At 40.3% G+C, this 27,845-nt stretch overlaps 1 protein-coding gene across 1 annotated transcript in view; it reads left to right on the top strand.

Moving 5' to 3' along the window:
- Window positions 1-27,845, top strand: part of ANK3 (ankyrin 3) — a 210,925-nt gene that overhangs the window by 171,157 nt on the left and 11,923 nt on the right. The window contains exons 36-43 of the mRNA XM_050899157.1: window positions 872-953; window positions 5,300-12,994; window positions 13,631-13,705; window positions 14,573-14,704; window positions 15,741-15,884; window positions 18,817-18,904; window positions 20,929-21,307; window positions 25,009-25,101. Of these exons, the coding sequence (XP_050755114.1) occupies window positions 872-953; window positions 5,300-12,994; window positions 13,631-13,705; window positions 14,573-14,704; window positions 15,741-15,884; window positions 18,817-18,904; window positions 20,929-21,307; window positions 25,009-25,101 (8,688 nt within the window). The remainder of the gene's footprint in view (window positions 1-871; window positions 954-5,299; window positions 12,995-13,630; window positions 13,706-14,572; window positions 14,705-15,740; window positions 15,885-18,816; window positions 18,905-20,928; window positions 21,308-25,008; window positions 25,102-27,845) is intronic.

Here is a 27,845-nt window from a genome sequence, read left to right as displayed (position 1 = left end):
TAGCCACATAATCAAGTGAGCTGATCTCTGAAGGACTTTTAATATTTAAGACATCACACTAGCAGCTATGCCACTGAATGCAGCCACTTATGATGCAATTTATTAGTTAACAATAGTAGTCTGCTTTCTAATCTGCATCTTTGCATTTTGTGCCTATTAAAAAAATCCCCTCCCATGCCTTTTTTGTCCTTAATGTATTCACTTTAAAGCCAGTGTACATTGTGGTGTATGTGCTTTCAGGACAAATTAATTTGGGGAGAAATATTTGATTGGTCTAAGTTGTACTCTTATGAATGTTTTATGTCTGTATCTGTAGTCTTTTGTGTTGATCTCCTGTTTCTACCCAAAGGTGGTTTATTTTACAGAGAATGAATAATATCATACCATTTCTAGCAGTGTGAAGCAGTTTATTGAATGATAACGGGATAATATACTATTGAGATACTTTAATGCAGGATCATGAGCTACATTTGTTATCTAAGCTCTTCTACCTCATAAGCAGAGAAGTTGTGAGCAGTAATGAACCCATGGGGTCATCTCTTAGGGCTGCAGTCCCTTCCGTGCTTGCTCCAGAAGGGCAGTCATTCACAGCAGGTTTCTGCCACCTCCAATAGCCACGCTCCCTGCTCCACAGTGCCTGACACTCATTACATGGCAGACAGGAATGGAGACCAGCTCTGTCCATTCCTTGCCTGCTTGCCCAAATTTGGCTTCAGCATGCTTTCCCGAAGCTGAATGGAAACATCCGTTCTCCCTTGTTGGGGATATGTACCGCAAAATGCGGCCCTTCATGCTGAGGTTTGATGATTGTTCTGTTCAAGTGAGGAACAGCGATACTAAAGGCACTAAACAGTATTATGTTTTGTTGCAGACGGAGAAAGCTGACCGGCGCCAGAACTTTGTCTCCCTTGCTTTACGTAAGCGCTACAGCTATCTGACTGAGCCTGGAATGAGTGAGTTGCTCTTACCAAAGTACTAAACCATATATACATGATTTTTCATAAGAAGAGACATTTTTTCTATAAACGTTGTATTTGGTGTCACTCTGGAAAAAAAGAAAAAAGAAAAAAAACCACCTATCTAAAACAAAACTCTTGGATGGTCTGTGAACTCTTGTGTTGTGAGAGCTTGAAGAATCCTGACTGGCAAATGACATGTGTTAGTTAAGTGAAAATATAATCATTTTTAAAAATGCCATGTAGCTCCAAAGTAGGAGGATTGCAAATTGCTTTCAAAAAGAGTCTGTTCCTCTTCCTTTTGAAAGATTAGAGAGAGCTGCTGTAGAAGGGATTCTTATGCAAAAGTTCAGCAAGGCTGGAGAATGCCATTCAGATAAGCGCTTAAATGTTTAGATGCTTAGCCAAAATGGACTCTCTCATATTTTATATTTTCCCTCTTCTTTCTCCTTCCCTTCCCTTTTTCCTCTGTTCCCTGCAGATGCTTTTTATTCCCTGGCACCACACATTGCTTCCTCTTAAACTTATGTTCCCCTTGACCAGACCTGTGGCATTCCTTTCCTTCCCTGTTAAATACAATAATGTATTTGGCTTAGCTTTTCCTCCCTCACCTCTCCTGTCTGAGGTTGACTGCTATTGTTCCCCATTCCCAGGCTTTTTCTTGCCTTTTTTTTCCCTTGTGACTTCTCAGTTGCTACCCTGCAACAGACCCTTTGATATAATTCCATAAAATCCATAGACAAGCTTCATCGGGTCTTGGGAGTTCCCACTGGATGGCTGCTGTTTAATTATCCTATAAGATCTGTGGCTTCTTTGGATCAGATGTGCTCCAGAATATATTACACTTCTCAGGCCTGGAAGAAGACTTCAAGCATATAACATCTGAAGAAGCTATCAGATCTGCTGAGACATCTTGATGGACTGTTAAGGTATCGTCAAAGGCTTGATGGGAACTGAGAGAGGGAAAAGGAAGGTGCTTGAAAGGAGTTTGATGACTGTGTATGTTGCTTACAATTAGTTTTTCAGGCCTCGTTGGGGGTGGGGGGGAAGTAGTCTTACTTATTCACCAAAGGTCCGTTAAGTCTCATTTGCAAAAAGTTGGAGGGCAAAAAATCTAAACCCATTTGAGCTGTACTCAAAAAACAGATGGGTTAATACAGTAGAAGTTCCTGACCATTCTTTAACTATTCTATCCCTTTTGGCAGTGGTTACTACTTAAGGCTGTGAGCTACCCAAAAAGGGTATGCAAAAATGATTGTGTTTGCCAGGAAAGATCGTAGATAGTGGTTTGGCCATCAGCCTGAGCACCACCTCCTGTGCATACATAGCATGTAGTCAGCAACTGCCACTACCACCTGCACCATGCTGGTGTGAGGGGAGGATGTGATCTTGGAGGTGCAGCTTTTTCCAGAGAGCACACACTACCCAGCACAGAGCCAGGACTGCTGCTGTGGCTGCTTTACATGGCAGGGTGTTTGCTCCAGTGATTGGATATGAGTGATGAACCTCTGCCTATTTCCAGTGAATTTGATGGCACAACTCCCTCAGTTTTGGTAGCAGCAGGGGTTGTTCTTTTTACACAGGCTTGCGCGTGCGTGCATGTGCACACATACAGATTTTTTTATCTCTGCACCCCTGCCAGTGCTGGTGCAGAAGAGAGCGAGGCAGATGGGATATTCCCCTGCCTCCCTGTCCTTACCCCTGCTCAGGGAAAGGGACCAAAGGGCCCCTCGGCTCTTCCCAGCAGTGAGGTCCCCACAGAAGAGGAGTGCTGCAGGGGGTTAAACCTGCTCGGTCCTGGCTGTTTGCTTGCAGCTGAAGAGGAGCAAGGCTGAGTGGGGGCCACTTATATGGGTTTGCTCAGTGCTTTCAACTACCAGCTGCAAGCAAGGAAGTGTAGTTTGGTGCACAGAAGGTAGTAATTAACATCTGTTTTCTGATAAAATCTTGGATGCAGGGTGATGGAAACTATTAATGCCAAGAGTGTCCGGTAGCCAGAAAGGGCTGTTATATAAAACCACTCTTTAGAATATTATCCCACTCTAAAGTCTTGCATGGTTGTGAGGATTTCTTTGCTATTTCAAAATAGTAAAATTGCCCAGTTCCCTGCTGTTTGAGTTATGTCATAGCTGCACACACTGGTAAATTACTCAATTTTCTTTGTACTGGTGGTTCTTCTCAACTGCAATAAGGAGCACAGAAAAAGCATCTTAAACATGTCTGAATCCATGATTTAACAGGAGAAAGCAATTAAGAGGGGAGCCTGTTGGTTTGATTGCCTCACTAACCAGTTGTGATAGACGGGCTCATCACAGCGCAGTGGTACCTGTAAAGACATTTCCAAACAGAAACTGCTGAACAAGTTGTTTTGTTGTTAGTTCTATTTCAGAATGATTTTGGGGTTTGTTTCTTGGGCTTGGGACTGTATGAACTTTTGGTGAATGCTAAGCACCTGCTGCTAATTAATCTTGATAATAAAGTCTAGCTCATTTAATGATGTACACTATGTTTTCTTCTTTCGGGGAAAAAAGAAGTATGTTTGCGCTTAAAAATAAAATTACAAGGAAAAGTGGATGTTTCTTGACATAGGCTGTGCCAGTCAGGCCTAGTATTCAAGCTCTCTTCAACCTAAATGTTCTCATACTGCAATATCACCAGCCATCCACATCACCTTCTGGGCTTTGATTGGCTTCTATAGGACCAGCACATTTCTCCTTGCAGGATATGGACCTGTGGTATACTGAATATTCACTATTCTATAAGAGTGTGTGTGCTTTAAGTTTAACAGTTTAGTATTAGCCTCGTTAAGCTTCTTTCACTGTAAGTTACTGTCTGTCTATAGGACAGATCAAGCAGGCTTGACAAATTATTAGTTGTAACTTCAGAGAAAGGTATGTTGAATAAGTTCTTTGGATATTTTAGCTCCATTTCTAACTCCAACTTTAAAGAAAAGAAAGCTCTCTAAGTTACTTTCAGTGTCAACTCTCTGAATGTTATTGCTGTATCAGAGGATATGTATGCTGTAATGAGATTCCCAGAAATACTGTCTTCTGGCATGAGTACCTCCTGTGATGCAAAATGTGGTTGATGATGATTTTGTTCGAAATGCCTATGAATAAGCTGAGTGTTCTGGGGGATGATAACAGTTAACAGGTTTGTCCTTGCCAGGAAGGTTTTGCATAATATATTGTTCTTTGACTGCTTTTCTAATGTTACCTTTTGAGAAATGTAAAGTTGAACAGGTCTGTCTTTGAGCTGATACAAGAAATCTCCTCAAAAGGTACCAAGACACTACATCTTGTAGAAAAAGTGTACTCTTCTTTTAATGGCCTCTTGTGAAATGATTTTGTAAAGTTTACATATTTGTGCTTAATACAGCATACAAAATGTATTAATCTGTGTGCTTGTTTTGACATGATATATTGTGCATGAATAAAAACTGATTCAGTTGCTTTGCTTGCTCACGTTTATCATATATCATACTTTCCATATTTCATGTATGACATATGCTTCTTAAAATCATTTCATGTAAAGTTTTACTTTAGTTTTACCAAACAAAAGGAATATGGCATGAGAAACAAATGCAAAAGTTCCTTTTCTTTCTTTCTTTTTATTATTTTTTTTTAAATATTGACTCAGAAAAGCTCTTGCTCTTATTGGCTTTGTGAGTGTGAAGCATATCCAAATTGTGCATGGGAGAGATAGATTTGAATTTATTCCGGTTGCTTCACAGTTTGCACATCAATTGCCTGTCACTTAAAGGAATTTTGAGTTCTGCATGAAATAGTTTTGAGTGGTTTAAAAAAAAGATTTTAGCTATATAATGTCATTTTATGCAAGTTTATATTTTGTATAGGTTCAATATCTGAATAGAACAACAACAACAGAAATTATTAAAAGAATAATTCTAATAGTTGCGCAAAGCAGAGACATACCTGAACAGGCAAAATAGAACTGATACGAATATTTCGGAAGTAGCACATCAGAAAGTCAATAGGAAGTAAGAGAAGAAATTTTGATGTGGCTTTATTTTTACCTTATGGATTCCTCCTTTGTGTTTTCTGTTCTTCATTGTTTGCAGATTTGGTTGCTATGTGCTTTCTGTCTTTCATTTCACGTTGCTTTTTGGTTTGGAGCAGTCATCAGTATATGGCTCATTCCTATTTTTTTTCTTTCCTTTTTTAAATCTTTTGCCTCCTTCATCCTAACTCATGCAGACAATTGTACTTGCTTTTTGTAATATTACAACGTTTACTGACCAATTTTCTTCTCTGGTCTCTCTGTTTTTCAATCATTTTTGTTGATTTTTATGTTTGATTTTAATTTAACAATTTAAGAAACAGTTGAACGGAGTGCAGGAGCAACAAGATCCCTACCTGCTACTTACTCATACAAGCCATTCTTTTCAACACGACCATATCAGTCATGGACAACAGCTCCAATTACTGTGCCTGGGCAAACCAAATCAGGCTTCACTTCCTTATCAAGCTCTTCCTCTAACACTCCTACAGCTTCCCCATTAAAATCCATATGGTCTGTTTCTTCTGCTTCTCCAATCAAATCCACATTAGGAGCTTCTACCACATCTTCAGTTAAATCTGTTAGTGATGTAGCGTCTCCGATTAGATCATTTCGGACAATCTCTTCACCAATAAAAACTGTGGTATCGCAGCCTCCATACAATATACAGGTTACTTCAGGCTCTTTCGTCAGAGCTCCCGCAGTCACAGAAGCTGCTAGTCTAAAAGGGCTGGCATCCACTACCACGTTCCCCTCTCGGACATCTCCAGTGACTACAGCAGGATCTCTCTTGGAGAGATCATCCATAACCATGACGCCTCCAGCATCCCCCAAATCCAACATTAACATGTACTCTTCAAGTTTGCCACTTAAATCGGTCATCACATCAGCATCTTCACTTTTATCGTCCCCTCTAAAGTCAGTGGTGTCACCTGCTAAGTCAGCAGTTGATGCTGTTTCATCCTCTAAAGTCATGATGGCCTCGTCTCTCTCGTCGCCAGCAAAACATGTAGCTGGGCACACAGATGTACCATTGCTTAATGGATCTGTGTCACCTCTGAAATACCCATCTTCTGCCAACTTAATAAATGGATCCAAAGCTGCAGCTGTTTTTCAAGACAAGATCGCTGCAGCTGCACATTCTGCAAGTTGTGCTGCTAACGCAGTTGCTGACACGGCTGAGAGAGTGTTTTCAACAGCTACAACAATGTCATTTTCTCCACTCAGGTCATTTGTGTCTTCAGCACCATCAGCTTTCCAGTCAATGAGAACTCCTCCTGCAGGTGCTTTGTACACAGCCCTTGGGTCAATATCTGCAACTACCTCATCAGTAACTTCATCAACAATAACAGTGCCAGTATATTCTGTAGTCAATGTTTTGTCTGAACCAGCATTAAAGAAGCTCCCAGAGTCATCTTCACTTACAAAATCAGCTGCTGCGTTACTGTCACCTATTAAAACATTGACTACAGAGGCACGCACACAGCCTCCCTTTAATCGAACTTCATCTCCAATAAAATCATCCTTGTTTTTAGCACCCTCTGCTCTCAAATTGCCCACACCATCATCTTTATCCTCCAGTCAGGAGATACTGAAAGATGTTGCTGAAATGAAAGAGGATCTAATAAGAATGACTGCAATATTGCAGACAGATGTCGCAGAGGACAAACCATTCCAACCTGAGATACCAAAAGAGGGTAGAATTGATGATGAAGAGCCCTTTAAAATTGTTGAGAAAGTAAAAGAGGACTTAGTAAAAGTTAGTGAGATTCTGAAAAAAGATGTGTGTTTAGAAAGTAAAGGGTCGGCTAAAGTATCCAAAAGTGATCAAGGACACATGTCTGAGGATGACTGGGTAGAGTTCAGTACAGAGGAGATTGATGAAGCGAGACAGCAAGCTTTGACAAGCCCTCCTATATCTGTTCCAGAGAAGGTCCAAATTAAAACTAAAACCGTGTCGGAAAAGGATTATAGCTTGTCAAAAGTTATTGATTACTTAGCAAATGATATCGGTAGCAGTTCATTAACAAACATAAAGTACAAGTTTGAAGAGGGGAAAAAAGAAGGTGAAGAGAGACAAAAACGCATTTTAAAACCAGCTATTGCTTTGCAGGAACATAAACTTAAAATGCCTCCAGCCTCCATGAGGCCTTCAACATCAGAAAAGGAGTTGTGTAAAATTGCAGATTCCTTTTTTGGAACAGATACTATTTTAGAGTCTCCAGATGACTTTTCTCAACACGATCAAGATAAAAGTCCCTTATCTGACAGTGGCTTTGAAACGAGGAGTGAAAAGACACCTTCTGCCCCACAAAGTGCAGAAAGCACAGGGCCAAAACCACTTTTCCATGATGTACCCATCCCTCCTGTCATTACAGAAACAAGAACTGAAGTAGTTCACGTTATCCGCAGCTACGAACCATCGTCCGAAGAAATTCCAGAGCAGAAAGCAGAGGAGCTACCGGCCTCGAAACCTACCCCTACATTTATGGAGCTGGAGCAAAAACCTGCTGGATCTATTAAAGAGAAGGTTAAAGCTTTTCAAATGAAAGCCAGCAGCAGCGAAGAAGATGACCATAAGTGTGTCCTTAGTAAAGGTGTCCGAGTAAAAGAAGAAACTCATATCACTACAACAACTAGGATGGTTTATCATAAACCTCCATGCACTGAAAGCACATCTGAAAGAATTGAGGAAACAATGTCTGTTCATGACATAATGAAAGCCTTTCAGTCTGGACGTGACCCTTCCAAAGAACTGGCAGGTCTGTTTGAACACAAATCATCAGTAACATCCGATGTTAGCAAGTCTGCTGAAACTTCACCACAACATGCAGAGAAGGACAGCAAAATGAAACCCAAACTGGAGCGAATAATAGAGGTCCATATTGAAAAAGGTAATCAGGCTGAACCTACTGAAGTCATTATTAGAGAAACAAAAAAGCATCCAGAAAAAGAAATGTATGTATATCAGAAAGACTTACCTCGGGGAGATATTAACTTAAAAGAGTTGGAAAAACATGATGCTTTTCCTTGTTCAGATGAACAAGGTCAGCAAGAAGAAGAGGAGCTCACGGCCGAAGAGTCACTTCCTTCTTATCTGGAATCCTCTAGAGTTAACACTCCCGTGTCCCAGGAAGAAGACAGTCGCCCTAGTTCTGCTCAACTCATGTCTGATGACTCTTACAAAACACTGAAGCTTTTGAGTCAGCACTCGATAGAATACCATGATGATGAGTTGTCAGAACTAAGAGGGGAGTCTTACAGGTTTGCTGAGAAAATGCTTCTTTCAGAAAAGCTAGATGTGTCTCATTCTGATACTGAGGAGTCAGTTACTGACCATGCTCTACCCCTTAGTGCAGAGTTACAGGGGTCTGATAAACGATGCAGAGAAAAACTAGCTACTGCCCCCAAAAAAGAGATTCTCTCCAAAATCTATAAAGATGTATCTGAAAATGGTGTAGGTAAAATGTCTAAAGATGATCATTATGATAAAGTGACAGTGTTACACTACACTGGAGATGTTAGTAGTCCAAAACATGCCATGTGGATGCGCTTTACTGAGGACAGATTAGACAGAGGTAGAGAAAAGTTGATATATGAAGACAGGGTGGACAGGACTGTTAAAGAGGCAGAAGAAAAACTGACTGAAGTATCACAGTTTTTTCGGGATAAAACGGAGAAGTTGAATGATGAGCTACAGTCTCCAGAGAAAAAGCAGCATAAAAAAAATGGCAAAGAAATACATTCTAGCCAGAGCTCTGCCAGCAGCAGCCCTGAGAAAGTTCTGCTCTCTGAATTACCATCGTCCGGGGACGAATGGAGTAAGGTGAAGCAGTATGCACATGATGGGAAATGCTTTCCCAAGGTGGATGAAAGAAAAGCATCCAGTTTGCCCAGCAGTCCTGAAAAAAGGATATTTGTGGAACCTGCAGAGGACTCTAAACAAACTATGGAACACAAAGGAAGTGCTCAGCAGACTGGGATACCTGAGGTTTCACAGACTGGATTTCAGCTGAAGCAATCAAAGCTCAGTTCCATTAGGCTTAAATTTGAACAAAGTATAAGTCCAAGGAGTAAGGATGTAACTCAAGAAGAAAAAAAGCTGGATGGTCAGTCCAAAATTCCAGTAAAGAAATTGCAAGAAAGTAAGTTACCAGTGTATCAGTTCTATTCCAGAGAGAAACATGCAAAGCAAGTAGAGGTCATTGATGGGAGCACAGCTTTACAGAAAGAGGTGAAAATACAGGAAGATTTTGTTCCAGGTAAAGGGAAAGCTATCGAAGACTTTTGTGCTTCAGACACACAAACCCAAAGAACTGAGATGAGTAAAGGCGTGCCAGAATACTTTTCAGAACCACAGGCAAAAGACCTGGTGTATGGCTCAGACTCAACAACGAAGGGACACTGGGACAAAAAAATCTATAGGACGTGGGAAAGTCCTGGAACTTCTAACCATAAAACACAAAAAGAAAAACTTTCACATGTGCTGGTTCCAGATACAGTAAAAGAAAACCATGTTGAGCATGCTGAAGCTAAAACTGACCAAAAAAGTGAATTTATCACTGTGACAGAGCACAAACTGGCAGCAAATGGAATTCATTCAGAAGAAGTGAAGGAACTGACTGTAAAATCTCCCTCAAAAAGGGTTTTATACAGAGAATTTGTTGTCAGGGAGGGGGAACGTAACGGTGAAGTGGCTGATAAAATATCCAAAAGGAAAGAAGAAATTGCTGTGTCCCATATTCCAGTCAGAATTGTTGAGGAGAAGAGAACCACGCTTGATGGTGTCTATGAACTTTCAGCTAAAGTATCCCAATCAGCTGTGATTAAGGAGAAAGTTGAGAGGCAGATTGATTACGTGGAAGACGAAAAAATAAAGCATTCGGAAATCAGAAAAGTTACCAAGCAGCAGAGCTCAATAGGTCTAAGTCCTCCTGTTGAGGAAATGGAGATATCCCCTAGCAAATCACCAGATTCTTTAGAATGTAGTCCAGGAAAGGAATTTCCTTCGAGTGAGTTAGTTGACCCCGGTGCCAGTGATTACTTGGATAAAGTTGCACCACTAGTAAGCACTGAGGGAGTAAAAGAAATTAAGACTTTACCTGTTTATGTCAGTTTTGTTCAAGTAGGAAAGCAATATGAGAAAGAGGTGCAACAAGGAAATATTAAAAAAATTGTCAGTCAGGAGAGTAAGACAGTACAAGAGACAAGGGGGACATTTTACACAGCTAGACAGCAAAAACAACCTCCTTCTCCGCAAGGTAGTCCAGAAGATGACACACTAGAGCAAGTGTCCTTTATAGATAGCTCTGGTAAAAGCCCTTTAACACCAGAAACACCGAGTTCAGAGGAAGTGAGTTACGAGTTTACGTCTAAAACACCCGACTCACTAATAGCTTATATCCCAGGCAAGCCCAGTCCTATACCTGAGGTATCTGAGGAATCAGAGGAGGAAGCAGAGGCTAAGTCAACATCTGTAAAACAGGCAGAGGTTGAGGAACCACAGATTGACAAAGCATTACCTACTCATATAAATAAGGACTCTAACAAAAGACCCAAAAGTAACAGAGTTGCCTACATTGAATTCCCTCCTCCTCCACCACTGGATGCAGATCAAGGCGAGTCAGAGAAGAAGCCTCATTATTCCACTGAGAGTGAAATGGAGATGACAGAAGTGAACTTGCAAGATGAACATGACAAATGCCAACTGGCTGAACCTGTCATAAGAGTACAGCCGCCGTCTCCTGTGCCACCGGGAGCAGATGTCAGTGACTCTAGTGATGATGAATCTCTCTATCAACCTGTTCCACTTAAAAAGTATACGTTCAAACTGAAAGAACTGGAAGATGACCAGAAAGAAACCTCAAAACCCAGAGCCCCTGAAAAGATTGAGAAACAGAAAGAGTTAGGACATCCCACTTCTGGGAAACCTAATGAGTTTGACATTGGGCTTGATTCACCCCAGAACGATGTAGTGCAAAATGGGAGTAACAATGACCAGTCTGTCACAGAGTGTTCCATAGCAACCACTGCAGAATTCTCCCATGATACCGATGCAACAGAGATTGACTCTCTTGACGGTTATGATTTGCAAGATGAAGATGATGGTTTAACTGAGAGTGATTCTAAACTTGCAGGTCCGGCAGTTGAAACCAAAAAGGATGTATGGACTACAGAAGGCATTCTAAAGCAGACTGATCGCTGCTTTAGCCAGAGTAAGCTTGAAGTCATTGAGGAGGAAGGCAAGGTAGGCCCTGAAGAAGACAAGGCACCTTCGAAGGGTCCAGCTTCTGAAAAAGCCGGAGATAAGAGTGAGCAGAAGTCAGGGGCACAGTTTTTCACTTTGGAAGGCAGACATCCTGACAGGACTGTATTTCCTGATACGTATTTCAGTTACAAAGTAGACGAAGAATTTGCAACACCTTTCAAAACGGTGGCCACCAAGAGTCTAGATTTTGATCCGTGGTCCAATAACCGAAGTGATGATGAAGTGTTTGAGACTAAATCAAGGGATGATGAGGCTAAGCCATTTGGTCTGGCAGTGGAAGACAGATCTCAAGCAACAACACCTGATACTACTCCAGCCAGAACTCCAACAGATGAAAGTACGCCAACTAGCGAGCCCAACCCCTTCCCATTTCATGAAGGGAAGATGTTTGAGATGACTCGCAGTGGTGCAATTGACATGAGCAAGAGGGATTTTGTTGAAGAAAGACTCCAATTTTTTCAGATTGGTGAGCATACTTCTGAAGGGAAGTCAGGGGACAAGGGGGAAGGGGATAAAAGTACAGTCACTGCCATCACACAGCCACAGGCAGGGGACAACACTGTAGAAACAAACCTAGAGAGACCAGTAGAAACAACAGCAGTTGAACATAAGCCCATCATCCAGGCCAGTGGAGATTGCATGGAACAAACACTTGGTAGTAACTCACTGGAAAAATCATCGGCAGCGGTAAACGCTTCTAAAGTTGATCCCAAATTGCGCACACCAATTAAAATGGGAATTTCTGCTTCCACCATGACTCTGAAGAAAGATGGCCCTGGCGAAGTGACAGATAAGATAGAAGCTGTGATGCCAAGTGGTCAGGGATTAGAAAATGAAACTGTAGCAGTGATTGCGAGTTCAGCTTCTAGCCAGACAAGCTGTAGGCAAACAGAAAACACTGATTTTCCAAAAGATAATTTTAATAACAACAACAATTTGGATTCATCTGCTGTCCCTACAGATGATATTACCTGTAATGTAGTGCTAAAAGAACATATGGAACCAAAATGTTCCCTCCAGAAAGCTAATCAAGCGAAAAGCACTTCAGGAAAAGGTACAGGGACAACACAAGGACACAGAGTAAGAGATAAGCAAAAACCACACGGAGAGCAGCAAAAGTCAACAGAGTTGGTAGGGGCTAGAGGAAAATCAAAGCTTCCTGTAAAGGCCAGCTCAGTAAAAGAAGTCTTTTCACAAAATAATCTCCAAAGCAATACGGGGAGTAAAGTGAGAGGGGCTAGTAAGCCTGACAAAGCAAAACAAAATAATAATTCTCCCTGTCTAGAAGCAAGGTCTAGGATTCCTGTAAAAAATACACATAGGAGTAATCTAGCTAGAAGAACTCCAGCCCTGCCAAAACAAGAGCAGGTAGAGAAAGAAAAACCAAAACAGCTTCCTTCTAAATTACCAGTAAAGGTAAGATCTACCTCCGTCACCATGACAACAGTTAAAGTAAGGAAAAATCAGCTTAGGGAGGTATGTAAACATTCTATTGAATATTTTAAGGGAATTAGTGGTGAGACATTAAAGCTTGTGGATCGTCTATCTGATGAAGAGAAAAAGATGCAGTCAGAGGTCTCTGATGATGAAGAAGACAGTACATCAAGGAACACATCCTTATCAGAAGCTACTCAAGTATACCAGCCTTCCATTACATCGAAGTCTGCTAGAGACATGAGAACAGAGGCAGCATCTATAAAATCAAAGATTGAAAAGGCCGACAGTGAGAGGAGGAGGAGTAAGAGGACTGGTGAGAATGAAGGCAGTCAGGTTTCTGGAGCTCTCATGGCTCACCTCGTGGAGATCAAGCCTAGTTTGTAAAACTTTCAACTTGTTGATCCTAGTGCATGAACTGTTGTGATTGCCTGTGGAGTGACTTAACTGTAGTTTTCATTCTGTCATTGTCATCTGTATGTGCTGTCTTATACTCTTCTTTCTTCCTTCAAACAAATCCTGTACTGTAGAAAGCTAGTGAAGCATGCCGAAGACATTCATGTAACTCAAAAATTGATGTAACTCAGAAATTGAAAGATTTCTTTTGTGACAGCAAATGTATTCTGTCAAAGTAGAGAAAATAGATGATAATCTGGTCTTGGTGGTTTCCACCAGTAATTGAACAACTTGTGTAGTCTAACAGCTAGATTGTCAGCATGTTTGGTTTCATTACACGACATCATGTAGTTTGACATTTGGCTTTACACAGGTGAAAATCTAAAAGCTGTGAAAAAAATTTGCTTTGTAGGTTATTAGGACACACAACCATTCTAGTAAACAATATAAGCACTGGCAACTTAGTCAAATTAAAGCTATTATTTATAATAAACTATTGTCCGGTATTGTGGTTTTCTGTGCAAAACCTTTTTAATCGAGAAATTGTAAATCACAGGTCCACAGAGTCCATGTGAACGGACAGATATAAGGATGGCAATTGTAGCCGATCACCTAGGACTTAGCTGGACAGGTAAGCTTTTCTGCTTTAATATTGAAATTAGTCTTCACTATTACATTTTCAGGTAGTCTTTTACCAGAAGCCGCAGCAAGGCCACATCAGGCCCTCCCGAATTCACAGTGAGCCCAGCCTCCCAAAACGTGCAACACGTTGCTGAGCAAAGATGCTGAATAGGAAATTATCCCACGGTCTTGCAATAAATCAAACAGAAACCCGTAAGGAAAATAGCTAAAACGGCTCTCCTCTCAAGATGTTCACCCAAGGAGTTGAGAGGGTCTATCTGCTTGGACTCAGGGCTGCCTCTGTATCTGGACAGCAGTTTCCCCAAAGCCCTGGAGGTTTCAGGGAGCCCAGCAGTGCCCCAGCAAGTCGGGGCCATGTGTGGGGTCGCCTAACTGTATGCCCACCGTACCTCCATATGTCGATGGGCAGAGCTGGCCCTTCACAGGCTTACAGCTGCAGCAGCCAGCTCTCCGTGGACGTAGGTGACAACAGCACCAGTGCTGAGCTGCACAGCAACCTCACAAAGGAGTAACAGTCACCAGAAAAAACAGATTTTTATAAGTTAGCGGTGATGAGGTAGTCTCCACAGAGGTTTTTTTCACCGTGTTTAAGTGGCTTACTGAGTATAAATATGATAATAACTCACAGAGATGATTGAAATTCAAAATTATGTCTGTCTTAGGAAATTAAAGTATGAGTATATAATGCCATGTTCATCTTTATCTGTAAAGTTTGTGTCAGGTAGTTTTGTTGACATCTGTGTGATCTAAGAAAGATAATATTTTTAAGCTTGACAGGACGATTGAGGGATTTGTGCTTTGTTTGGTGTTTTTGTTGTTTTCTTTTCTTGCTTGCTTTTTTTTTTTGTCTTTATAGAACTGGCAAGAGAACTGAATTTTTCTGTGGATGAAATAAATCAAATAAGAGTAGAAAACCCAAATTCTCTTATTGCTCAAAGCTTCATGTTATTAAAAAAATGGGTTACCAGAGATGGGAAAAATGCTACAAGTAAGTTCAAGTAGTTACTTTTGTTTATAAGTTATAGCCCATTTCATCTGTTGCCTGATGTAAATAGGTTAAATTGATGAAAACATTATGAATGTCTTTTGCAAACCACTGATGGAGGAAAAAAGTTTCACTTATATTTTTACCAGAAGTCAGAAACATGTCATAGTTATTCAGTATGTATGCAGAAGGAAATAATCTGTTCTCCACATCCATAATTGATGGGACAAATAATGAACTTAAATTCCAGCAAAGAAAATATTAGGGAAAACTTTCCAATAACAAGGAATGTGAAACATGGAAATAGGCTGCCCGGAAAAGTTAGGCAGTCTTGCAGTATTGCAGGTCATAAGAAAAGACTAAACCTCCTTCTGTGAGGAGTGATGGAGAGACTGATTCTGTGCTGATTCTGCTGGTTTTATCTGTGTGTTTCACTTGAATTGCTCAAAATGAGAGGTTTTGATTTTTGAGTTGGATCAATGGTGTTCGTTACCATTCTCTAATCCACACACTCCTACACAGTATTTGAGTCTACTTTGATCTCTTTCACCGTAAAAGTAATTTCCAGTATTACTGTGGTTTTGCAACAAGATTACTGTAAATGAGATTTCACGACGTACTGCATGAATAGCTTTACATGCATTATTACCTACATGGCTACCTATTCTGTTGTTCCTTGAAATAGAATGGTAAAAGGATTTTTACAGTTCTTTTATGCTCCAGTAAAAGGATATTTTGTTTCAGTAGTAAGTAAATACATTCTTTAAGAACTCTCTGACCTTATTCTTTGTGCCTTTTGCGTTGTAATATAATTATACTTTGGGGGGGAGGGAAGATTCTTAATAGATGTATATCTTGAATAAGTAGGCAGCAGAATGACTACTTAGGCAAATGATGGGGTTTGCTAGAACCAAAGGCATTGGGATAGAAACATATGCCAACAATTTATAATTAATGCAACGTGAATGTAACTGAGAAAGATGATTATGCAGTTCTGCAACGCTGAACTTTTTTCTGATGTGTCTTATTTGTTTTTCAGCTGATGCCTTAACTTCTGTATTGACAAAAATTAATCGAATAGATATCGTGACCCTGTTGGAAGGACCAATATTTGATTATGGAAATATTTCAGGCACCAGAAGTTTTGCAGATGAAAATAACGTTTTTCATGATCCCATTGATGGTAATGGAATTCCATGGTCATATTTAGTTCAGTGACATGCCCAATAGTACAATGATGTAGTATAAACTAGACTTTAAAAAAAGACAGTAAGTTCTACAGAAATAATTGGTTTTAATGTGAAGGGTTTTTTCTCTCCTAAAGCACACTCATTCTACGATACGTAGGTTGCACATTAATATTGCAAAGAATAAGCCCAGGATCCCACAAACATATGCCTGAGTAAGCTTGTTCCCACCAGCCTCAGTGTCAGTTGACAAGACCTGAATGTTTTTCTCCTGCAATAGTTGTGCTTTGAGGCTTGCCCATGTATATTTTTAATGTACTTGGTATTGCATGCTTTCCAAGTTACCTGGAAATATATGTATTCATTGGCTTCCTGTCTAGATAAGCAACAGTAAGAATTCTTCGAAGAAAAAAAAAGAAGGAAGAACAAGGGAAAAAAAAAGTGCTTAGTAATTGCATAGAGTAAATCAATGTGCAAGTTACTACCAAGCCTTTTTGAGACAAGTGAACATCAATTACTTTATGATTTTCACTTGGACCATTTCTACAGTGGCAGTAGAAAAATAAGATGATGTTTTAGTAGTGTGTGACACAATATCTTTTTCAGTCTACCAATGGGTAAAATTGTGTAATAATTTTCACATGGAAGCTGTACCAACTGAGAACTGAATTGTGCAGGTCAATTTTGGGACAGATTCAAAGGATAAATGAAGTTCTGCTTGTAAAACAGAATTGCCATAGGTATACTTAACTATTTATTAGTGTGTTGAAGATGCTAAATGTTGCTTTTTCTTCTTTTAAATGTTAGTTAACAGGCACTGGGTTGCTACATTCTTTACTTTGATTTTTGTCATATGTATTATAAATAGCTCCTTAAATAAGATTTTTTTTCTTTTGTAAGTAATGTTTCCTTTGGTTTTTGCAATTTGTTCAAGTATGTATTGGGCTTTGTCTGTATTTTAGCAGGATTTTTTTTCTTTAGAGCATATAAGCTCAGTGTACCTCCATTATTTAGCAGCATTGCTGGTCATTGAATCATTGCATTACAGAAATAATTTTCTGTTGACATTTTAAGAAAGTTGCTCTTGAAATGTTGCTTGTGCCTTTTAATAGTAACATCAATGTTTTTGTGAAAAAAATACGCTTCTCTGCAGTTGCTTTCTGTCTCTCCTCTTCTCTGAACCTTCCTCAAGCTTCCTTTCCTCACCAAGACCAGACCACCTTTGCCTTTCTCTCGGCTGATTCAGGAAACAAAAACCCAAACCCTGTTAATGCACCTCCCTTTGCAGGCAGCACAATGTCAAGTTAACCCCACGGCATGTATTTTTTTCCTTTTGTAGGTTACCCAACCTATTATTTGCTGGAATGTGAACTTCAGATTTTGTTGTCATTTTTATGTGTATATTCAGTTTAATCCTTTTGTATGGTTTTCCCATGTTTTCATCAATTTTTCTTTTCTTTTCTCTCTTTATTTGATCAGTGTATCTGATTGTACCCATGCCACCAAGATCACCTCACTCTCCAAGACCACCAAGATCTCCTTACTCACCACAGTCCTCTCACCTGTATAACTTTACTGTACCTGAAATATTCATATAGCTCTCCCTTGTTATGTTTGTGTTCTCTTATCCCTTTGTTAACTTCCTTTTTTAGTTTTTTATCCTGCTGTGTATTTAGATCTGCTATTCTTTAGTATCCTCATTAGGATCCATTTCTGTTCCTCATTCTTTAACTATTCCATTCTTGTGGCTCTATGGTTAAATTGGAGATATATTTTAGTAACATTGTATTACTGGTATTGTGTATTTTTATATAAAAGTATATTAAAAATGTGGACCTGTTTTAGAAATAATACCTACTGACAAAAATGTGGCTGTCCTATGTTATCATCTACTTCTGTCTTTAAAATCTATTTATTAAACTTCCAAATTTAAAAAATAAAAACTGGGGAAGAAAGATTTACACAATATGGCTGCAAGAGATTGCGTTGGATATAAAGGGCCAACCACCCTTGTCCACATTTGATTTATTGCATGCTCATAAGACAATCTGCTATAGCTTGAAAATGTTAAAATGGCTGCAAAAACAATTGCTGAAATCTTTACAGACTATTTACCAAATAGTCAAAAGTACTGGCTTCACTGTACTATTCACTGGCAGTACTCATTTTTTGTTCCATCTATTTAGGACAAAGTAAAGAAATCTCTCAGAACTGCATTTGTTCTTATACACCTGCACCTCCTCATATGTTTCGTACTTTATGTAACTCATGAATCATTTGACATTTGCTTATTTGTTGCTCCATGCTTCATCCCAGTCAGTCCAAATGTGCTGTCTTCCTTAGGTTATCCCACCATTCAAGTGGAACTGGAAACTCCCACTGGGTTGCGCTTCGTGCCGCCCACCCCCTTCCATCAGGATGATTTCTTTAGCGACACCTCTAGCCTAGAGTCACCCCTTAGAACTCCCAGTAGACTGAGTGACGTGTTAGTGACCTCCCAGGGACACGTAGATGGTACAGCAGCAGCACCGCCAGTGGTGACTGAAGAAGACACTTCACTGGATGACAGCAAACTCGATTTCTCAGTGCCTAGAGAAGGAACACCTAAAGATATTTCCGTAGGTGAGAGCCACTTGGAGGAAGTGGACCTTAAGGATTTTCCACGGTATCTTGGTAGTTATGGCGGGATATCAAAAGATGCTAAACAAAGGCAGAGTGAAGAGACTAGTAAAACAGGAGTAAGGACTGAACAGCCTGAGAGAGAAAAGTCTGGTACTGATGAGGAGATGACAGAAGAAAAGCTTAAATCTCTGTTTGAGGACATTCATCTGGAAGAAGGAGCTGAGTCTGAGGAGATGACGGAAGAAAGAGTATGGTCAATTCTTAAAGGTGTTCAACAAGCAGAACACGAAATGTCTTCAATTACAGGTTGGCAGCCTGACTCGTCAAGTGTCACTGAGCCACCGACATCGGGACGCAGAATAGGTGGTAGTCTGCTAGATCGCTTGGATGATAGGTGAGCACCTTTGTATAAGTGTGTGTGTGTGTGTGTGAGCAAGCCTTCCCATGCTGCTTTTACCTCCAGGAGCAGTGCTGAGGCTGCTATTCTACTATTCTATGAGAATATGGATATATTCATATATATATATTTTTAAAAGAAAAAGTAATAGTTGACTTGATTTGGCCTCAGACATATTTGTCTTTAAAAATGTATATTTATCAGGTTTCATTCTTAATGTAGGTATTTCAGAAGTAGTTTATATTATGTTTAGTGGATAATATTACTTTTCGTGTTCTTTATCTTGTGTATTTCTGTTTTTAATTAATCTAGGTGATGCATAGATGTAACTCGAATCAAGGACTATAAAATGTACATTACCTGAAACTAGGATACTACATTACTCTTATTTCTCGAGTACCTTTTTAGCAGTCATCCTTTTTATTGCATCTCTTTGCCTTCCCTCAGAGAGTTGTTACTTTTTCCATAAGCCAATTTTTAAATTGTCACTGTTTTTATAACACTTACTTCAAGCATGTTATGTCATGCTGATTTACTAGACGTTTAAAGAGATGAGTTACAAGGCATAAGAAGGTAAGAATAGTGATACCAAATCCAGCTAGTCCCATACGTTGTCTCCCAGCAGTGACTGCAGAGGATGGTCAGGGAAGGAGGAGAGTGGACGTATACTCTGTTTTCCTCCAGTACTCTCCCAAGTTCCACTTGCTTTCAGCATAATGACCTGCTGAGATGGATGCCTTCTACATCTTTATCCTCAATGCATTTCTCTTGCATGAGCTTTTCCAGCCTCTGCTCGGACCTACTTAAGCTTTCAACATTCACAATGTGTGTTGCCATGTTCAGCCTTACTGGTACCCACTGGGTGAATAGCTCCTGCCTGCCTCTGTTTTGAACGTGGCTCCCATGATTACTAATTGAAGGAGCCAGGTCTGCATGAGCTGTAAATCAGCAGAGAATGATTATCTGCAGAGTGATCATTTGTCTGTCAGCAGTTCACATCCTTTGCAGCTTTGACTCAGGATCTTTTAAGGTTCCAGGTAGCATTAGATACTCTCTTATTGAATCCAGTGGGAATTCGGCCATTGATTTCAGCAAACTGATTGTCTTTCAGGACTGTAAAGCACTTGATCTACTACTGATGCGAGTTCTGTTGTTAAGCAAGCATTGTTATTCTGCATTTTATATTGTGTTAAATTAGTAAAATAGATCACTTCTAGAAGTAAAAGGGCTTCCTTAAGAAGATGACATATCCATTTCTAACTAGATGAATTCAATTTGCTGTCTTTTATAAGAGTTTTGCCAGCAAATATCTATAGTATTTTCATGTGTACAGTTGCAGTGCTTATCTGAAAGCAAGCAAAAATGCAAAAGAGAAGAAAACCGTGCGGAAGTGCAGGTTAAACCTCTCCATAGGTAATCTGAGGCAAAATTTTGGTCAGCTTTCTGTCTTGTCTTGTAGTAACCTTCCTTGCCTTTGGCTTTGTATATTACTGAAAATCTGCACTGTCTAAGGATTTATTTTCAGTTACCAATATTTTTCAAAAGGCATGACTTATCTGGAGTACAGATATTGTAGTTCGGGGGAAAAATAGCATAAACTATTTGGTCATTACTGGTAATTGCACAGTAACAGATGCTTTCATCACCTCCTTGGTTAGAGAGCAGGTTAAAGAATTAGTGCCTCGGGGATTTATCTCATGATTATACAAGGGAAATGGTAGGGTTTGTGTATTTTTCTTTCTCTTCTTGTTTCCCCTCCCCAAGTGGAAGGGGATTATCGTAAAACATTTGACCTTGTTTCAGTGTTCACCATATTCTCGTTGCTTCTGAAAAGATACCACGATGCAGAAAACAAGGCTAATAAATAGATTGATGTTTACAAGCTGAATTTAAAATTTACTTTTCTCTGTCTAAAACGTATGTGCTAAGAATGAAGGCTCAGTAAGAGGCTCGGTGCTTGCCCTTCTGTGTGTGATTTAAGCACTGAACGGCTGTCTTTTCTTTTCTTCTTTTTCTTGTAGTTCGGACCAATGTAGGGATTCTGTTACCTCATATGTCAAAGGAGAAGCAGGGAAGCCAGAAACAAACGGAAGCCTATCCGAATCTACAGCAGAGGCGAAAACTAAATCCTACATCCAGGAATCTTTAAATGATGTGGGAAAACAGAGTGACAAAGAAGGCCTGAAAACAAAGCCCCAGATTTCAGCTGGTACTGATGAGCAAACGTTATCATCAAAAGCATATCAGAAATCTTTGGAAGAGACTAGCAAGCCAACAACAGAAGGCAACAAAACATCTGTGCCTGTCAGTGTGAAGAAGATGAGCTGGAGTACTTCTGAGGATGGCAAGCCAAGAACAAGCATCCAAGAGGAGGAGGGAGCAGTAATGTCTGAACAGAAGGTACAGTATGTCCTGTAATAATTAACTGTGTGAGGAGTCCCTATTGCTTGACATATTGCTTGACATAATTTTTTGTAAGACTTGTAATGTTGTTTGTGACAGGGTTGGTTTTTTTTTTTAATCCTTCTTTATGGTTTTCTATTTATTGCTAAATTAAGAAAAATGGAAGTTAGTGGAAATTTATATTCTGTGGTGTGAATAGAATTGAGGTGGAGTCAGGGCAGGCAGAGGAGCCAAGCAGGGCTGCATAATCCTCTGCCTGACTGGCCCCGAGCCCTGGAAGAGGTTAGAGCAGATTCTGGGACCACCGTCCTGCATCGCTGGGGAACAGGCCTCTTTCCTGCCCTGACATACCACCTGTGCAAACAGTGCCAAATAGCTCAGCTGTCCTCCATCTGTTTCCAGTAAGGTGATGCCACTGGTTTCCACTCTTTTTGTGACATTGAAGTGAGCAAAGAGATATAGGGACACTTCAGCCTCTATCCTGCTCCTTGTCCCCAGCACCCCCTGCATTTTTTTACTCTGTTAATTTGCAGAAAAATAAATTTTGGGTAATATTTAATCTCCTCCTTATGTTTTTTGTTTCACGGCCTTGTTTATCCCAACTCCGAAGTGCATCTAGCCAAGAGGAATCAAAAGATTTCCAAATGTGTAAAGCACTTTTCCAGGTGGCAGTTCTTTCTTCTTAAAATACTGCGGACGTGCTCCCCTTTGTTTCTACCTTGCCCAGCTTGCACATCCTTAACTGCAGAACCTCAGTTAGAAGTTGTTTTCTGATGATGAAGATTTTAATAGCTTTCTCAGTTGCTTATGTTTATTTCCCAGAAGCTTAAAAGTAAAGTTGATTCAAAGAATGGCTTATAGCCCCATAGCTGTGTGCACCTTGCACCCCAGCAGTGCAAGGGTTGCCATGGAATAGACCACAGGGCCAGCAGGGAACCAGACTGAAAAAAGGGAATTGCAGAGTTTCTTCTACATTCCTCTCTCTGCTGAGATTGTCTTTTCCTGGGCGTCATACAGGAGGAGAACTTCTGGAAGTGAAGTATTTCAGTAGAATTGCTTCTACATGATATAGCTTTTTTTTTTTTTTTTTTATTGTAGCACAATAAAAATGTTGGCTGTGGTGGGCTGCAATAAATCATTCAGGTTTAAATTAGCTCATTTTAAACTATTCTTTTGATTATACAACCAAGAGTTCTTTTATTAGATGGTAACATAATCAGTCTCAGCAGTTATGCAGCATATGATTGTTATTATCTTGTTATTAGTTCGTGACACAGTTGAAGCAGCGAAGATCTTTCCTAATGTTCACTAATTACTGGAATACTTAAAAAATGTAAGTAAGAGCCTTCTGCAAAGGCAGTTGAAGGCAGATGGCAGAGTTCCGTTAGTGTTGGTAGGCTTTGGGGCAGACCTTGGGCTGATATTATTATGCTCTGTTTAAACACAGGGATAAGCGTAGATGCACACTGTAATGTGCTGAGGGTGTGCAACAGTGCTGCACTTCCCCCTCTGGATTCTCATCAGTGGGAAGATAAGTTGTCATCCACTTTTGTGTGCTCTTTACTTTTGGATATCCCATCTGGATTGGGAAGAATAAGCGCGTGCTTTTCTTATGTGTGCTTTTTGCACTACTTTTGCTTTATTGATAAAGGATGATAATCTTATCTTCTAAATAACAAGTCTTTTTGTAGACATGATCTTTGAATAAACTGGTATCAGAAAAGAATGTCATTTCTAAACATGGGTCTCTCATAAAGCCTGAATGGGTAACAAACTAGTGTTTGTTAGAATGACAACAAGAATTGCTTCTAGTATCTTCTCAATATTTCTTCAAGAATATCTTCTAATCTAATTTGAAGTCAGTAGTTTAATTACTAACACAGTCCAATTCATGGTGAGACACTTCATGTGCTGTAATGAAAACAGAAAGAGAATTTCAACTGCAGTCTTTCTGCAAGGCATTCTTCAGAAATGCTCCATAAAGAGAAAAGTATGGAAAAAACAGATTTATTTCTGTGGAAAGAAAGGGGGAACAAAATAAAATTACTTCCCAAAGTAAGAGATTTTTTCTGTGACCCATTGGGAAAGAGCTAAGAAGCAATAGTCGTCCACCTGCAGGGTGAGGGCTGCATCAGTGTTTTGGCACACAGTTTGCAACAAGAGATAAACTCAGATGATAGATATTGGGCTGCTGCGTAGTGACATGGATGAAACAAATTGTTGGCCTCATCCCAAGTCCACATAAATGCCCAAAAGTTTACAAAAGCAGTGCAGTGACAGCGTAGGCCATGTAATTCTCTACAAATGCTAAAGCATCAGATTCCAGTGATCTTTTTAAATGAGAGGAGCACATCACAGTTGCTCTATTATCCTGAAGAGGGTGATGTCCACTGCGTGGCTGAGGTGACTCCCAGTGTCAGAATTCCATCACAAATAAACCACTTGGAGCCGTTTATTAAAAATAACTCTTCCTCCAAAACCTTCATGCCCTCTGGGAATCTTCTCCCGCTTCTTGTTACTTCTTCAAGATAGGATTGGATTATAATTTTTTGTATATATATTTGGCTGGTGTCAGAGGACAGCAGGAGACTTTACATGCAGATGAATACTGTCATCCTGCCCTAAATGCTTTTTGTTATATAGTCCTTTTTCTCCTCCACTCACCTATTCCTACTCTTATTTTACACGTTATTTCTGAGAAATGCTTCTTGTTTGGGATGTCTTGGGCCAGATTCAAAAAGAGAAACAGAAATGCAGTTAGCAATATCCACTATTCATGACTTTAAAATCAGTTTTGAGCTGTCATTGAGTAATTATAGAGAAAATTTTCAAATTCACAAAAAGGTTGGTTCAGCCAAACGTCATGTGAGAAGGGCCTCTGCCCTGTGTCTGTCACACACATAGGTATGAAGCCCTCTGCCAGGCATGTGCACACAGAGCTGCTCAGCCCCAAAGCTGAGGAGCTCCTTGGGTTTCGGAGGGGAAAACATTGGGGCTGTCAGAGGGCGCCAGGACGGAGTAGATGCCTGTGTGCGGCTGTGGTACCTCCCGGCACCAAGCTGAGACCAGCGTCAGGCTGTTCCCCCTCACCCTGAGCTGAGGTCTACCAGTTCTCTTCTTAAAAAATGCAGAATGATTGTACTTCACACTACAGTTTTGCTACTTAAAAGCAGATAAATACTGAGCAGGAAAGCCATTTACATGGAGAAGTTCTTCAAAATGCTTATTTGTAATCTTCTTTGTGGAGGTGCTCCACTGAATCTTTCTGTGTGATTGTCTTCTTTATGAGGGAATTCACTTCCCATACCTTATGAATCTATACAATTTGTTTAAAACATTAATTTTTGAGGAGAAAAAAGCAAGAAGTTATGACAAGGTTCTTTTGTAAATAAAATTTTTACAACTACATAAGATTTAGAAATTCCACAGGTCAGATGCATTTCAAATACCATTTTCTAAGACTTAAGAGCTGCTGAGATATTCCATACCTGGTATACTTACCAAGCTACAGCATGCCAAGGAGCAAAAAGGCCTTCTCCCACCATATACTTTAAGAGCAGAACTGCAAGTCATTATGTACATAATAGAAACAGGAAAAACACTGTCCATGATAACCTCTGTTTTCTTCTCCTGGTCCTGATCAGCATGTTCTGTCTTGCAAATGTGCTGTTCAAATGTACTAAAACTGCATTTACTAGGAATGTAGTGACAGTGAGATTGAGAGTGATTCGAGCTCAGATGAAGAGCAGAGAATTACTACAAGAGTTTATCGACGGCGGTTGATTCTGAAGGTATTTTGTAATTTGCATTCCTGAGGCAATGTTGGCATGGACGTGGGTTTGGACTGCTATGTCAGAATGTCAGTTTTGGCGTACAGGAATCCCTCTGGTAGTGTGCTTTCCATTGCCAGTATGTATTTATAACCAAGTGCTAGGTGGCCTTTCCTTGCTTAACCCAGAGGTTTATGGTTGTCTTCTGCTGGAAAACAACTGTGCTGCATGGCATGTTGTGTCCTTCACTGCCACTGTTTTGCATGGCATCTTAAAGACTACAGCGAGATGCAGTGTGTTGATCTGATGTAGAGAAAAATGAATTGCAGACAGATACGGGTGACAATTTTTTTCTTTTTTTCTATTTTCTTAAAAAAATTCTAAATTACAAGTTAAAAAATTGCAGGAACGTACATGAGTGGGATATATGATAGTATGAGCCATGTACTCTGGTTGAAACTTGTGGTCCTGAGTGCTTAATGTGTTCTGGAAAACCTTCTCAAAACAGCAGGTGATCCTGATTTAAAACCTACCAAAGTTAATAAGTCTTTGTATTGCCTTCAGTAGGCTTTATTTAGTATATTTGTTTACAGATGGCCTTTATTTACAGCACAAGATACTTTATATATTGATAACAATGGCATAGTCATATAAATAATTGCATTTGCCCTCATATTTTTTCTTGTATGGTCATAGAGTATGGCATTATTTGTCTGCAGCATATAGCATAAGAAAATAATTCTGCATTGGAAACCATTATGTTAATCCCTCAGTTACTTACAGGATTTATTAGATTCTTATTAGAAAATCATGTAGTCAAGCCATCAAAAAGACGGCCAGCCACCATAGTGCTATTACAGCACTAGCTGAGTTTGCCTAAGATATAATTGTTACTTTAGGAATGATTTGTGACACTCTGATTGCACATATCTGTATTGCTGTTATTTGCATGCTTTATGGAGAAGAGTATGCATACAGGCACTGCACCTTTCGTATAATGTGGATGGCAGATAGGCTGCTCTGCACAGCTACTGATCTGTCCAAGACACAGACACTTTTGGAAAAGGCAGGATGACATTTCTGAGTCTCTTCACCCTGAATTTCTTCAGTATACCAGTTGTGCTTCCGTTCGGGACAAGGCAGGAATTGCAAAAATGAGCTTAGTAGAAGTGAATGTTTTGTCCAATACCTCATCTTTACAGACAGAACCTGCTGCCTTCCATGAACGGCCCTGGGCAGGTCGGGGTATAACCCTTCATCAGTAATTCCCTCTATAGATAAGACATGACTGGTCAGAAATAGGAATGTTGTTTCTGTTTTCAAGTGGGGGAGGCAGCCTGTGGGTGATTACAGACCCCTGAATGCTGTAAGAGCGTTTCTGGTAAGACATAAAGTATCCGCGTGCTGAAAGTTTTAAAGGCTGCATAGTTGGCCTGTGGCTGAGGTCCCCCACCCAATTTATGTCTGAACCATTTTAGTGTCCACTGGTTTGGAGTCAGGAAATGTCGGAGCAGAAAAGAGGAAGTATGTAAAAGGCAGCCTTCACTTGCTTTCCAAGTACATCTGCTGTGTTTAGAGAAAGGCATAGAAAATTGTTTTTAAATGTGGTGGTATAATTTGGGGTTGAAATTCTAACAGAGCAATGGTAAAGCAGCATGTATAGTGTTGTAATCTGCAGCTAGTGCAGATGTAGTCAGGAGGGTGTGCATGGTAAGTGGAGGCGGCTGAACCTGCTCTGTTGGGAACGTGTCTGATCCAAACTGGATTAGAGCTGTACCTGTCTCTTGATTAGAAAATACATGTGATACTTCTGTCATTTGCTGATGATTTATAACTTCTTTTTTTATCCCCCACTCTGCATCTCAAGACAAGCTTAAAAGAGAACAAGAAAAATTTTCAAAGCAGCAATCAATCAGGCCTTTTAGAGAAAGATTTTGATAGTGGAAACAACCATTTCAATAAGTATGTTTTGATCATGTAAAGTTCATGAAATGGTGGTATGAAATGGAAGAATCAAGCTTTAACATTGGTAGGGATCTGGACTTTAATTTCTGCACATTCCTGGGAGCAGAGGTTCAGTTTGGGTGAACTGAAATCACTGTGAGAGCATGTACGAGCTGAGAAACAGCTCGTCATTCAGGGAAGAGGTCTCAGGTTATAGTGCTCAGAGGCACGGAGCAACGCTCTCAGCCTACAGAGTAAAAATAACTCCTGTGTTTCTGCCACAGGGGCTCGGGCAGTGGTTAGGAGCAGCAGGCTCTCGCTTGCCAGTGCCTGAGTGCATGGCGAGCAGGTGCTGTCCCCGACCCCACAGCCCTGGTGCCCCTCTCTGAGGCTCACACTGAGCGGGGCTGGCATCACTCACACGGAGCAGTAGCGAGAGGGGAATCGGGCTCTCCTACTCCTGTGTTTTCTGACACTCCTGGCTGGCCAAATAGTTGTTAAGGGGCGATGCAGAGTAGAAGGCAGGGACATTTTCCCTCTGGCTCTCCCATCCCCCAGGCAGCAAGCCTGCCACACACTGATGATGAACTGTCCCAGTGCTTTCCTGCAGTCACGCCTGGACCATGGGAGTACTTATCCTATACTGCCTTATGTTATGGTTACTTAGGAGCCAGCCCTAGAAATCTTTGTTGAGTTTGCATTCTCTGGAATAAAAACTCTTTTGAACATGTGAAAAACTTGGGTGCAGGCTTCATAAATGGGTGGCAGTGCTGTGCCTGTGCCATCAGCCCGCTCTGCCAGCTTGTGCCAACAGCAGCAGC

This window comes from Gymnogyps californianus, chromosome 6 (assembly GCF_018139145.2).
Source record: "Gymnogyps californianus isolate 813 chromosome 6, ASM1813914v2, whole genome shotgun sequence".
NCBI classification, from domain to species: Eukaryota; Metazoa; Chordata; class Aves; order Accipitriformes; family Cathartidae; genus Gymnogyps; species Gymnogyps californianus.
The sequence above is the reverse complement of the archived record's forward strand: the minus strand, read 5'-3'. Positions and strand labels throughout refer to the sequence as shown.